The 14,123-nt window shown below is 41.3% G+C and overlaps 2 protein-coding genes across 4 annotated transcripts; one reads left to right on the top strand and one right to left on the bottom strand.

Annotated features, from left to right (window-relative positions):
* Positions 1-484: 484 nt before the first annotated feature.
* dohh (deoxyhypusine hydroxylase/monooxygenase) lies at positions 485-4,038 on the bottom strand. 2 transcript variants are annotated; one of them, XM_058388613.1, is made up of 6 exons: positions 3,939-4,038; positions 3,630-3,686; positions 3,175-3,453; positions 2,343-2,419; positions 1,878-2,133; positions 485-1,552 (listed from the first exon to the last, which is right to left on the bottom strand). In XM_058388613.1, the coding sequence occupies exons 3-6, from the start codon at positions 3,446-3,448 to the stop codon at positions 1,233-1,235; spliced, it is 927 nt and encodes a 308-aa protein (XP_058244596.1). In that variant the 5' UTR covers positions 3,449-3,453; positions 3,630-3,686; positions 3,939-4,038; the 3' UTR covers positions 485-1,232. The 2 variants fall into 2 exon arrangements, with proteins under 2 accessions (XP_058244596.1, XP_058244595.1); XM_058388612.1 differs by having other exon boundaries at positions 3,626-3,686; positions 3,939-4,037.
* A 1,504-nt stretch (positions 4,039-5,542) lies between these two features.
* Positions 5,543-13,829, top strand: fzr1a (fizzy/cell division cycle 20 related 1a). 2 transcript variants are annotated; one of them, XM_058390452.1, is made up of 14 exons: positions 5,543-5,717; positions 8,122-8,244; positions 8,882-9,010; positions 9,147-9,210; positions 9,298-9,431; positions 10,397-10,479; positions 10,574-10,757; positions 10,854-10,919; positions 11,020-11,122; positions 11,749-11,933; positions 12,032-12,265; positions 12,729-12,833; positions 13,479-13,571; positions 13,690-13,829. In XM_058390452.1, exons 2-14 carry the CDS (start codon positions 8,176-8,178, stop codon positions 13,729-13,731), a joined length of 1,491 nt encoding a protein of 496 aa, XP_058246435.1. In that variant the 5' UTR covers positions 5,543-5,717; positions 8,122-8,175; the 3' UTR covers positions 13,732-13,829. The 2 variants fall into 2 exon arrangements, with proteins under 2 accessions (XP_058246435.1, XP_058246436.1); XM_058390453.1 differs by having other exon boundaries at positions 9,301-9,431.
* The last annotated feature ends 294 nt before the right edge of the window (positions 13,830-14,123 follow it).

A 14,123-nucleotide genomic window follows, 5' to 3' on the forward strand; every position in this document is an offset into this window, starting at 1 on the left:
TATTATTATTATTATTCGGTTTTATTTGTATAGAGCTTTTACTGATGCACATTATCTCAAAGTAGCTTTACATATAAAATAATATAAAATATAGAATAAAGTTTAAAAATTAAATGAATTATTATTAATATTATTATTATTATTAATATTAATAATAATAAATAATAATTATTATTATTATTATTATTAATATTATTATTACATTTTATTTGTATAGTGCTTTTGCTGAGGGTCATTGACAAAGCAGCTTTACAGAAATATAAAAATATAGAATAAAGTTTAAAATTTTATGAACTATTATTATTATTATTATTAACTCTGACTTCGACTAACTCTGCTGATTTTTCTTTTAAACTTTCAAATTGTTTCATGTCATGTTTTGTTTTATTTATTCAATTTATTTATTTATTTTTTACCAGGTCTATCTCTTTAAACTCCGACACTCCAGAATCATCTTTAGGAGCTTAAAGAAAGAAGCAGCAGCACTTTATAATTACCATTTATTTTGATGACAGGAAGCACAACCACAACAAAGCAACCAACCAATCAGATCAGATCTTCTTGATACTGAGGAATTGCATGACTTTATTAATGAAATGATTTTATCTCTGGTTGTCAGAACTTTCAGGAAATATGCAAGGACAACATTATCCATCAAGCTGCAGAACGGAAATTATGGAGGATTTGGGAAAGTTGGGAGTTGAAGACGCTTGAAGCCGAGTAGTAAATCCATCGAGTCTGCGAGCGTCGCTGAGCATCCTGTATGACAAGGGTGTCGTTTTTCACTCATCCTCCAGCGTGAGCGTTAAATCTACATCGGAGGCTGAGAAAACAGCGTCTTCTGCAAGATTATTTTATATATATATATATATGTATGTGTGTGTGTGTGTGTGTGTATGTATGTATATATGTATATGTGATGTATGTATATATATATATATATATTTATTTTTTAATAATGCGAAGATACATACCACAGGCTTTAAATAAAGAAACAAATTAAATAAGGCAGATTTTTATGCAAAGATTTGCATAAAGTTGTAGAGGAAAAACTTTTTGAAAATATTGTCAAGTCTCTTCACTTGTTTATACTTTAACCGTCTCACACACAGCACTGATTATAATAAAAGTAACCAGAAAATCATATCATGTGAAACAGGTTCAGAAAGTCTGATCTCGTCCCCAAGTCTGATCTCGTCTCCGAGAGATTTCCTTCAGGAATGATTTCAGCCTCACTGAGCAGCAGCGTTTACTCGGAGCAGTCCATCTGCGTACTGGAACTGTGCGCTCTTCTCATAGTCCAGCATGTCCAGCGCGACCTCGCAGCTCTCCTTCACCACCCTCTCACCGTCCAGCCGGTAGCGCTGCAGGATGGGCAGACACGCGTCCTCCCCGATGGATCCCAGCGCCTCGGCGCACTCGTGCCTCACCATGGCGTTCTCGGCCTCATTCTCCAGAGCGGCACGCAGGTGAGGGATACTCGCAGCGTGCTGCATCTGCCCCAACACGTAGCCAATCTCGTGACGGAATAAAGCGCTGCTGCACTGCAAGCCTGGGGATGGAGAGAGAGAGAAAAGCTATGGCTTTTCATCTAAAGAAAATATACAAATGTATGTAATGTACGTATTTTCTCGTGCTCGTGGTCATTAACCCACTCTGGATGGAGTGAGGAATAAACCACCCAGAACGCTGTTCTAGGAGAATGATCAACAGTGTGAGCCGACATGAACTGAAGCTATTTCATGTAATTTACGTCTCTAATGTGTCTCTAAGTTGCGCTATTTCTGTACACCTGCTTTGGGACATGGTCCATCGTAAAAAGTGCTAGACAAACAGAATGGAGTTCATTTCTGAGGATGGAGTCTCCGCCCCCTCACCATCTCCCAGAGCGAGCACGGCCTCCTCGCTGCCGAGGTTCCTGAGAGCAAACATGGCTCTGTAGCGATCGAACAGGGGCAGGGTCTCGTCCAGCAGCTGTGTCCTGAGCTCTGAGACGCTCTTCCTCTGCGCAGGAGGAGCCGGATCCACCGAGCTGTACGGATTACTGTCTGTTCCCTCCGAGTCCTCAGCACCACTACCTCCATTCATCAGCCACTCCAACCTCCTGACCGCCAGCTGACATGTTTCTGCCACCTGCACGCATATAAATACACACACACACACATCAGATCATCACATAACACACATACACACAAACACATCAGATAATCACACAACACACACACACACCAACACTCACCAGAAATCAACCCATACGCACGAACACACAACCATACACACATGCACACCCACACATCCATACAAACACACACACCTCAGTGTATGCCATAATATAACAGTACCTCGATGACCGGGTCCTCTGAATACTGTTTCAGTAAATCCAACACTTTTGGAATCCCAATGGCTCCCAGAGCTTCACCTACAAACAGGACAAAATGATCAATAACTGTGACTATGGTGAAGTCTGAACACACACACACCGATCAATATGTTTTTCATCCCGATGGGAAATTTATTTTTTTTTAAAAACAAAAAAACCTAAATACTAGAATTTAAAAGGTACAAAATCATCATCTTTTTTGGGCTTTTCCCTTCAGGGGTGGCCACAGCGAATCATCTCTCTCCACCTCTCCCTATCTCCTGCATCCTCAACACTTGCACCCACTAGCTTCATATCCTCATTTATTCCATCCATATACCTCCTCTTTGGCCTTCCTCTTTGCCTCCTGCCTGGCAGCTCCATGTCCAACATTCTCCTACCAGTATACTCACTCTCCCTCCTCTGAACATGTCCAAACCATCTTCCCCTTGATTCTCGCTTATAGTTTTCTATCACACAGAACTCCCGACACGTTTCTCCACCCATTCCAACCTGCCTGTACTCGCTTCTTTACCTCTTTCCCACACTCTCCATTACTCTGCACTGTCGACCCCAAGTACTTAAACTCCTGTACCTTCTTCACCTCTTCACCCTGTAATCTTACTGTTCCACTTCCCTCCCTTTCATTCACACACGTACTCAGTCTTACTATGACTGACATTCATTCCTCAAAATATAACAAAAAATATAATAAAATAAAACATAACAAAAATTACTTAAAGGAAATTTAAAGGAATAATGGATAATGTATAACGTGTAATATGATCAACCCCAAGAACGGCTGAAGGTTCCACCTGCTTCGTGCCTGACCATGGGCTCCTGCTTGGTGTCCCTCAGCACCGCCTCCAGCACAGGGATGGCTCTCTCGTCCTGCATCTGCCCCAGACAGTAGGCCAGCTCGTGCTTGAGAAGTGCAGACTCGTCTGAGAAAGCCTCACTGATCCATCTGACCGCCTCGGCTCCGCCCAGGTTCCGAAGTGTGAACAGAGCCCGAAATCGAGCAGGAAGCTCCTGCTGGCTGTCCACGAGGATGCGTCCCACTGCTGCGACGTCCTGATCGCTCGCCATGACACCTACAAACATAACAGTTTGGATGTGAAGACACTTCCTGCTGTAGGTATATAATCTGCCCATTCCTACACACTGCAAATCAACTAAAACGGCGTTCCACAGTATAACTTTGCACAATGGTCATTTATTTATTTATTACGCAATAATATTTGGTGTCACGTGATCAATACTTACTTACTAGAGGTTGAAGAATAAGATGGAGGTCAGCTGGATGAGACACACTGCTCCTGTAGACCTAGATAAAAGATAAATTTATTAAAAAAAACATTAGAAGTTCATCCAGTGTTGAAGTGAATCATGTAGATCATGTCAACATCACCACGAGACATTTTACTGTAACTATAATTTAGCATAGTTTCCAGGTTACGATCATGGTTTTTTCCCAAATAATGTAAAAAAAAAAGGATGGTTTTAACCAGCTGTTTTAGTATTCTGTAAATTATTTTACTAATACTCACTGATAACTACAATAATATAAAATACTCACTGAGAATAAGCTCGGTTATCCACTAGCATGAGCTAGCATCCAACTTTCCATGCTGTCGGCTCAGTAAGGAAGAGTTTTAATTCGCGACTTGATGGGAAAGGTTTAAACGCGACCTGATGCTGCTATCGCCACCTAGCGGCCTGGAGGAATCGTTAAATTCTACTGAAATGAATGTAAGGACTAAATTATTATTATTATTATTATTATTATTATTATTATTCCTTTCATTTAGAAGGCATAACGCTGTCGCCAAGTAACAATGTTTAACGTTTACCATTTAATTCCGTAGATTATTACAACATCTACGACGTAGATTATTAAAATGCTCTCAAATAAAATAAGTATTAATACATTTTTAGTTACATAAAAATAAGTCATCTAATAAGTTTGGCAAGAAGCGTGTAAAAACGTAGTTCAGCGTGGAGTTAATTAGTATGTCCTCCAGACCGCTAGGTGGCGATATTGGGATGAATTGTGGAATTTGGGGCTGAAAATAAATTATTAAATAAATAAATAAATATTTCTTGCGCTTTATTAAGAAGTAGGTGTAAAGTTTCCAGCTATAAATATTGATTGCTACAAAATTCTTTATTACTTTTTTTATTTTACTCATATTCTTTTTTCCATTATGTGAACAACCTGACATTATAGTAATAGTTATGTACACTGTCACAAAGTAGTTAATAAAAAAGCTTTCAAACAATTTAACATATTTTTGAAAATGTATATTTAAAAAAAACACGTTTCTTGATAGATGTATTACATTTAAAGTCTTTAATGTTAATGTTCTGTAATGGATAAATCTGCGCTAAGTGACAACCCTGGAGTGAAAGCCGTCAGTGTTGCGATGCAGCGCCCCCTCGTGGAGATGAGTGATATTACATCTTCACTAGTGTTCAGATTCCGGCTCTTTTCAATGAGTCGAATCATTTTATACAAATCTCTGTTTAAATAATTGTTAGATTGAAAGAAATAAAGAAATTTGCAATGATCGATACACTAATAATCCATAATTATCCATCAATTGGTGTTAGTGTGTTGCTGTGCCTTATATTAAATTAAAACAAAAGATTATTTTTCCATTTATTCCGATACGTTCATGGAAGCGAGTCGACACATCACCTAAAAGAACCGACTCAATGAGCCGAACGACTCGGGAAATGACTCGCTGGTTAAATTCTCTTTGTCACAAAAGCATAATCTATTTTCACGCAGTGTTCATGTTCTTTGTTAGATATGTGTGTGTGTGATATTATAATTCAGAGCGACATTTAATACGAGTTAATAAGAGTGAAAATATAAAATTCGATGGTCTATGTAGATTAATAAAATGCTGTTTTAAAATCGACACCGCACCTAAAAGAACCGACTCAATGAGCCGTATGACTCGGGGATTATTAAAATGCTTTAAGATAAAATAAATATTTTTAAGTTTCATTCCAGACAAAAAAAAGGACGTCATCTTGTTAATACGCTAATAAAAAAAGATTTATAAAACATGTAAAGTGTTAGCGTGGAGGTGATTAGCATTTGCGTTTCCATAGCAACGTGACCTCTTTTGTTTTGTTTCAAATTTCGCGACGTCACCCGTTCAAATTCTCCTTACCCACAATCCTTCGCGGCGGCGTCAATTAAAAAAAGAAAAATACATCCATATCTCTGTTAGCAGAGCTAGCGAGCTGCAGAGCCTCGGAGCTTTGTGACAAAACGGATACCTATTTTTATTTTTTAATAAAAAGCAACAATTTTCCAAACGCAAGATATCGATCGAAGCGCGAGGTAAGTCGCGAGCTGTGTGAAATAATCGGCTAGCTAGCATTAGCCTGTTAGCTCAACGGATTGGATAGCTGTGCTAGTGAGCCGATTTTTTATCATAATATTTATAGCAGTGTATTTCAGGATTTTTGTTTTGTTTTGTGTGTGTCGAACTATTTCAGCTTAAAATAATATCAACTTTAAATGGCTTTGTTGAGAACGCTGAGCTAGCTTTGTGAGCTAGCGAAGCTGAATAAAAACCGGTTTCAACAAAAGAGCCGTCGGGTTAGGGTTAGTTAAAGGGTTAACTTTAACTAGTTAACAGTAACACTCGCTGGTTTTGATCTGTTATTGTCTAATGTCAAAATATTTCGTTCTGACCGGAAACAGCTGAAGACAAAGCTTTGAGTCATTGCCTTATATCAATAAACTGAATCAGCTGTCAGTGTATTTCTGCCTCTTTCCTCCCTCTCTCTCTCTCTCCCTCTCTCTCTCTCTCTCTCTCTCTCTCAAACACACACACACACTTTATATTTAAAGGTGAATAATTTCGACAGGACAATACATTGGTCATTTTGGGGTTTTCTCAGTGACTGATTTGAAGCAGCCGAGCTGAACAGTTGTCTCACACTGTTTATAGCCTGACTGAACAGCTGTGTGTGTTAGAGAGGGGGTGGGGATGGGGGTAATATATATATTATACTATATTGGCAAAAGTTTTTGGACACCCCTCTAAATCATTGAGCTCAGGTGTACTTTTTCAGGGGTTGGGCTCGGCCCCTTAGTTCCAGTAAAAGGAACTCTTAATGCTTCAGCTTCATACCAAGATATTTTGGACAATTTCATGCTCTTTGTGGGAACAGTTTGGGGATGACCCCTTCCTGTTCCAACATGACTGTACACCAGTGACCAAAGCAAGGTCCATAAAGACATGGATGAGCGAGTTTGGTGTGGAGGAACTTGACTGGCCTGCACAGAGTCCTGACCTCAACCCCATAGAACACCTTTGGGATGAATTAGAGTGGAGACTGAGAGCCAGACCTTCTCGTCCAACATCAGTGCCTGACCTCACAAATGTGCTTCTAGAGGAACGGTCAAAAATTCCCATAAACACACTCCTAAACCTTGTGGAAAGCCTTCCCAGAAGAGATGAAGCTGTTATAGCTGTAAAGGGCGGGACAACTCCATATTACATTCATGTGCATGTAAAGGCAGATGTCCCAGTTTTGGCCTGGCTCACAGTCTCCGCTCTAATTCATCCCAAAGGTGTTCTATTGGGTTGAGGTCAGGACTCTGTGCAGGTCAGTTAAGTTCCGCCACACCAAACTGTTCCCACAAAGCTGGGAGCATGAAATTGTCCGAAATGTCTTGGTATGAAGCTGAAGCATTAAGAGTTCCTTTCACTGGAGCTGAGGGGCCGAGCCCAACCCCTGAAAAACAACACCTGAATTCAGTGATTTGGAGGGGTGTCCCAAAAGCTTTGGCAAAATAATGTGTGTATGTATTCAGGAGACTCCTCTATAACAAAACTGTTGTTAGTGAAAGTAAAGAGAGCGTTGTGAAATGAATTCTGCCCTTCAGCTCCTCCCTGAAACTCATTAAATATGTTCATGCTGGAATATTTCTTCAGCACTTAGTGACCCTGGTGCTAATTTTATACTCTTTGCTTTGCTGATGTTGCTCCTGTGAGAAGTTAGTGGTGATTGTGTATCGTGTCTATGGCACAGGAGGATCTCTAACCTAATAGTTCCAGAATTTAGAATTAAATATGTGTAAGCTGCGATAATGTAAAGTGACAACCCCAAACCATTCCTTACACCTGTGGTCTGACATTTCTGCAGTTTCCATATTCACACCTTTGCTGCCTGACCTGCCTACAGCTAGTTCCTGTTTACTGTACGACTCGCGAACGGCTCGTTTGCTCACCATATGAGTGAGAAATCCAGCTGTGGGGATGTTGGTGCCATCGTTGAACTCCCAGAATGGAAGTGGGCAAGCATTTAGCATGACTGTTAAAGGAAGCTGATCAGTTTGAGCAGAGTACACAGACTAAAGTGCTGCTGCATCACTCTCTTTAGGAAGAGATGTAGCGAGCGATGAATCCCACTGCAGCGCTAGCAACAGGCAGTCAAATTGCTCTGTGGGCAATGTAGGATCCTTTATTCTCTGTGATGAGACCAATATGTCAACGTTTTAACACAGAATCGTGGGTGCTGTTGAAGATCACATGTTAATTCTGGAGTTTAATACGCATGTTTTTGAATTGGATTCAGTCTGATGCTGCAGAATTAGCGTAAACCTGCAGCCCTGCTTTGAGATCATTCACAGATTCCGGTTTTAATCTTGATTCGTACTTTGTGTCTTGTGTACTACGTTAGCAAAACGTCTTAATGATTATTTTTTTTATTTATTTGAAATCCAACTGCAGTTCGGAACCAGAAGCACCGACATCTGACCTCCTTCTCCCCGAGCGATCGCCTCCATGGATCAGGACTACGAGCGCCGACTTCTGCGGCAGATCAACGTCCAAAATGACAACGCCAGCCCCATCGTGAGTCCTGCACACACACCCTTCATTTCCTCACACAGTTTGTTATTTTTCCATAAATATTGTGAATCAGCCAAGACGAGAAATGTGCTTGTAGTGATGAAGCTGCTAACATGTAAAGGTTTCTGGTGGCTACCAGATTAGCACTAGTTGGTTTTGAATTTCTCGAGCTTGTCATGGTGACCAAGATGTTTAACATAAGTCATGAAGTAAGAAAGGTAACAAAAAACGGATAGAAACTACATGTTCTTTAATCTGTAATGCAGAATGGCTGTAGTGTAAATGGAGACTTAACACTCCAGGAAGTGGAGTCATAATGAAATAATCAGCTTCATGGAGTAGAACTTTTGCTTCATCCACCACATCATTGGTTATTATTCCTCTAATTTGAGGCACCTTTATCTAAAAGATAAAGGACAAGAGGTCAGTGTGAGGCAAGTGCACGATTGGTCTTTCTCACTTGCCTGGATACCTGAGCGAACCTCGGTTAAAAATACTTCTTGAGCTATTTACAGGAAGAACAATTTTGCCTTTAGAGACAGGTTCTAAAGACCAGACCTTTTAAAACACGGTGGCTTTGTTTGTTCTGAGAATAATGGAACTACTTTATTCTTTCTCTTTTTTTTAAAAACACATGCAGAAAGTCACAGACGTGATCCGTCACCTGACACCCACCAAGTCACCCATGTCCTCGCCCAGCAAGCATGGGGATCGCTTCATACCATCGCGAGCAGGAGCCAACTGGAGTATCAACTTCCACAGGATCAATGTAAATGCTCAGCTTTAACCGCAGATCCAGTGTTCAATAGGAGTTGATCAGTTTGTCGGTTCTGACCTGTGATCAGGACGATGAGAACAGAGAGTGTGTAACTCGTATTGATTTTTCCCCATCCCTGTTTGTTCAGGAAAACGAAAAGTCGCCAAGCCAGAATAAGAAAACCAAGGACGCCACCTCCGACACCGGAAAAGGTGAGTTTTACGACTCGGTGTTTGTTTGTTTATTTATTTATTTTTGAAATTTAGATATTTAGTTATTAAGTTTGGGCGTCTCGTTAGCAGCGGACGGTTTGGCGTACTCTGCACTCCTGAAGAACGAGCTGCTCGGAGCCGGGATCGAGAAAGTGCAGGACCCCCAGACTGAAGACAGGAGGCTGCAGCCTTCCACACCGGAGAAAAGAAGTCTCTTTAACGTAAGCGTCTTCCATGATTTCCAGCCCCGGGTCTCTACAGGATTTCTAAACATTCTTTTTATGTGATTTGAACATAGTGGGATCTTGTGGTGATGAGCACCTTTATTCATCCTTATCAGTTATGCACCTATCAGGCATAACATTCAGGCATATCTCCTCATCGTGGCACCTGTTAGTGGGTGGGATATATTAGGCAGCAAGTCAACATTTTGACCTCAAAGTTGATGTTAGAAGCAGGAAAAATGGGCAAGCATAAGAATTTGAGCGAGTTTGATGAAGGGCCAAAATTGTGATGGCTAGACCACTGGATCAGAGCATCTCCAAAACTGCAGCTCTTGTGGGGTGTTCTCGGTCTGCAGTGGTCAGTATCTATCAAAAGTGGTCCAAGGAAGGAACAGTGGTGAACTGGTGACAGGGTCATGGACGGCCAAGGCTCATTGATGCACGTGGGGAGTGAAGGCTGGCCCGTGTGATCCGATCCAACAGACGAGCTACTGTTGATCAAACTGCTGAAGAGGTTAATGCTGGTTCTGATAGAAAGGTGTCAGAATACACAGTGCTTCACAGTATGTTGCGTACGGGGCTGCATAGCCGCAGCCCCAGTGCTGACCTCCACTTTGTGTCAGCCTTCATGACACCACTTCATTGCTGATTGTTTTCTTCCAACAACATGTCCCAGGTGTTATTTCTTACTCTCCAGTGGATCATTTTACATTTAGAAATTCTTTATGATCACTAACCAAGGGAGAGTTTAAATAGTTCTACACTATTATTTTATTTAAAGCGAATTGCAAGCAAGGCAGAATCCAATATCGGAGATGCTAAAGTTTCGACCGGAGTGAAGAAGGGAAAGTACACAGACACTGTTATCTAAACGCCAATACCATCACTGTGACTGATTTAGTATAGAGTTATATTTCTAATCCTGCCCAGTATGATTAAATCTGTTTTTGTTCTGTGTGCAGTATACTCTCAGTGCCAAGAGAGCCACACCTGATGACGGTAACGTCGTCTCTCCCTACTCTCTGTCCCCTGTCAGCAGTAAAAGGTAAACAATCAACACCATCATTGAGAAGTGAGATGGGAAGAAAAACAATAAAATGTCACAACTGTTTACATATAAAAAAAAATTTTTTTTAAAGTCAAAAGTTGCTCCGTTCACCTCGGAAGCCGACTCGCAAAATCTCCAAGATCCCGTTCAAGGTGCTCGACGCACCAGAGCTGCAAGACGACTTCTACCTCAACCTGGTGGACTGGTCTTCCTTAAACGTGCTCAGCGTCGGCCTGGGGACCTGCGTCTATCTGTGGAGCGCCTGCACAAGCCAGGTACGTCGTCACATCCCGGGGAATTTCCTCTTAAACTTGATGGTTTTCAAGTTGATTAGTTTCTTTTAAACAGAGCCTTTTTGTGTTTTTGTCCAGGTAACGCGGCTGTGCGACCTGTCTGTAGAGGGAGACTCGGTCACGTCGGTCGGCTGGTCAGAGAGAGTAAGACGAACCCAGACCTCCTTTCTCTTATAGCTTAGACAATGACACCTTTTTGAATCGTTTTTGTTTGTGGATGTCTGACTGGATCGTTCTGCTTCAGGGGAATCACGTTGCAGTGGGAACACACAAAGGATTTGTACAGATCTGGGACGCGGCAGCCGGGAAGAAACTGTTCACACTCGAGGGACACACCGCCCGAGTCGGTAAGATACTCACGATCCCGGACGGCGCTTAATCACTCATGATGACGTCGTGTTATCTTTTCTTACACTTTCTTGCATCCCTCAGTTCTGTTGTTAAATGCATTGTAAGAGAATACATTTTATATTTAAGCATTTATACATTGAAGAAGGAAATTATAATCTATAGAAATACACAGTAGTAGACAATAACAGAATGATGGTAATGAGGAATGTTATAGCTAGAGACTGTTGAAAGTATGTGAAAAATAATTGAGAAACAAATATTTCTACATTTTCTCTACATTAATCTGTTCAACGTCTTCTAAAAATCGATCTTGATATCCAACAACCATACACTGCATTGTGTCTATGGTCGAGTCTCTCTCTGTTAAGAACCTTGTAGTGGCTACAACTCTAAGTATTGAGCACACATAGTGAATAGGGAAGTAAATAAAGCGATTTAAAAAAAGAAAAGGCAAGTTCTTCAGCTTGTTGCAGTGTGATATGAATGCACTTAGTAGCAGCGCTGCTAGTGCTACTCACGTGTAGCCTTATTAATATTCTGGGGAAAAAAGTAAGATAAATTATTATTAGAGTTAAACCGCTCTGCCTGAACACTCATCTATTTCTTTTGTGTTTTTCATCAGGTGCGTTGGCGTGGAACGCAGATCAGCTTTCCTCAGGCAGCAGGGACCGTATGATCCTGCAGAGGGACATCAGGACGCCGCCGCTGCAGTCCGAGCGCAGGCTCCAAGGCCACAGGCAGGAAGTGTGTGGACTTAAATGGAGCACCGACCACCAGCTGCTGGCCTCCGGAGGAAATGATAACAAGGTATTTGTCGCGGTGAAGTGGAGCGTCAAACAGAACGTCTTTATAAAACGTGTCGTCTTTCTCTGAATGCTTTGCTTCTCTCTGTGTTCGTCACTCAGCTGCTGGTGTGGAATCACTCGAGCGTGGCGCCTGTTCAGCAGTACACCGAGCATTTAGCGGCGGTCAAGGCCATCGCGTGGTCTCCTCACCAACACGGCCTGCTGGCGTCCGGAGGAGGAACAGCTGACCGCTGCATCCGCTTCTGGAACACGCTCACGGCTCAGCCACTCCAGTGCATCGACACCGGCTCCCAGGTCTGCAACCTGGCCTGGTCTAAACACACCAACGAACTGGTAAGTGTTCACATGTTCACACTAATACACACAGCGTCCACTCGACTGTTTCGATTCATAGAAAGATTTTAGTGATTAAATAAGAGTGACTTCTAGACAAGCTTTTGGAGTTTCTATCAGAAACCAGGATTAAGAATCCCAACAAGAATATTTTGTGAAACCCTGTGTTATATTGTTAATTAAAGAATTAGAAAAACGAATAAATTAAGACAAAATTAACTGGTCATTTAGTTATGACCAAAGAAACGGTGACCTACATCAAACAACTGTCTCAGCTGACTTCTTTATATGTATCATTGAATATCTTATTGCTGTGAGTCAGAGTTTTACATTCTTTAAATTGTCTGGTAATAAAATGTGAGGAAAATATGTAAGATCAGTCATGTTAGAACTTTCTATAAGATCCGTGTGAGTGTAATGTGTATTTATAACCTTTGCTATTTGTGTGTTCTCTCCTCTGCAGGTCAGCACACATGGTTACTCACAGAACCAGATCCTAGTGTGGAAATATCCGTCTCTCACTCAGATAGCCAAACTGACCGGTCACTCATACAGAGTGCTTTATCTGGTGAGTAGCTTCTCTTCTAACTAGAAATTTTCTCTGAATCTAAAGCTTTGTGCTTTCCGTACCTGTTCCCTACACGTCAAACTGTGTAAGCAGTAAAGATCCTCAGGAAAATAATCATCAGGGTGATGTGACCTGAGCGAGTGACTTCCCAATACAGCGCTGATTTGTTTCCCTAGAACATCTGGAAGTGTTTTATTCTGCTTTTACCACAGCATCTTTCCACAGATTACGATTTATAATGAATTAAATCAGTTTATAGCTTCTAAACGTTCTAGCTGCTATAACAAATGCAAACAGGAACTAAACTGTTCCCTCTCCAGCCTCTCGCAAAAAGAAGTGGAAATTGTATTATTATATATTATAGTAAGTGATGATAAGGCACAGAACAGGAGAGTTTATAAAGCGCTGACACTGGAGGCTCCCTCCTTTTAAACTGTTTTATTAATCAAACAACTTGTCCATTTCTGTCCAATTTCACAATCACATAATGGAAGCCTTTTCTTGTGTATTGACGCTGGAGACTCCTTCCATATCAATCAAACCCATGTGCGAGTTGTTACTATAGAAACGAGCGCATTTATGTAAAAATGTACAGCTTTTATTCGTGGTTTTGTTTCGCCGCAAAACTGACTCCTCCTCTTGTAGGCGATGTCTCCGGACGGCGAGGCCATTGTGACCGGGGCGGGCGACGAGACGCTACGTTTCTGGAACGTCTTTAGCAAAACCCGATCAACGAAGGTGATCACATCAATCTTGAGAATGTTACGATAATTTTCATATCTGCTAATCAGCTCTGACGGGCGATTTTGTTTCAAAGCCACTTTAAGACCGCAAATCTGACTTTGTTTGCTTCCAGGAGTCGGTGTCTGTCTTAAACCTGTTCACCAGAATACGGTGAAGGCGTGGCTGCGTCACACCCTCATCTCGCCAGCCACTCACGGATACGACGCCGTAAAGCCGAGGACGCCGCGTCAATCTTTCATTTGTACAGTTCTTGGACTTTCATCATCGGTTCTGATTTGTCTCATCATCATCGTGTTTAGTTTTATGTTTGTTGTACAGTTCAGTTCATGTTTTTATGTTACCAAGAAGTGTCTAAAGACGCAAGCCTTAAGATCATACTGTTACAGTAACGTTCATGGAAGGGTGTAAAGGAAAAGCATGAAACACTTAAAAAAAAAAAAAAATCAGCATTTCAGATTGTGTAGCAAATTCATTATCATTGTTTATTGGGGGGAAAAAATGTAAAATTTCTATTTAAAAAGAAAAAAATCATGCCTGTACAGTAAC

This window comes from Hemibagrus wyckioides, linkage group LG05, assembly GCF_019097595.1.
Source record: "Hemibagrus wyckioides isolate EC202008001 linkage group LG05, SWU_Hwy_1.0, whole genome shotgun sequence".
NCBI lineage: Eukaryota > Metazoa > Chordata > Actinopteri > Siluriformes > Bagridae > Hemibagrus > Hemibagrus wyckioides.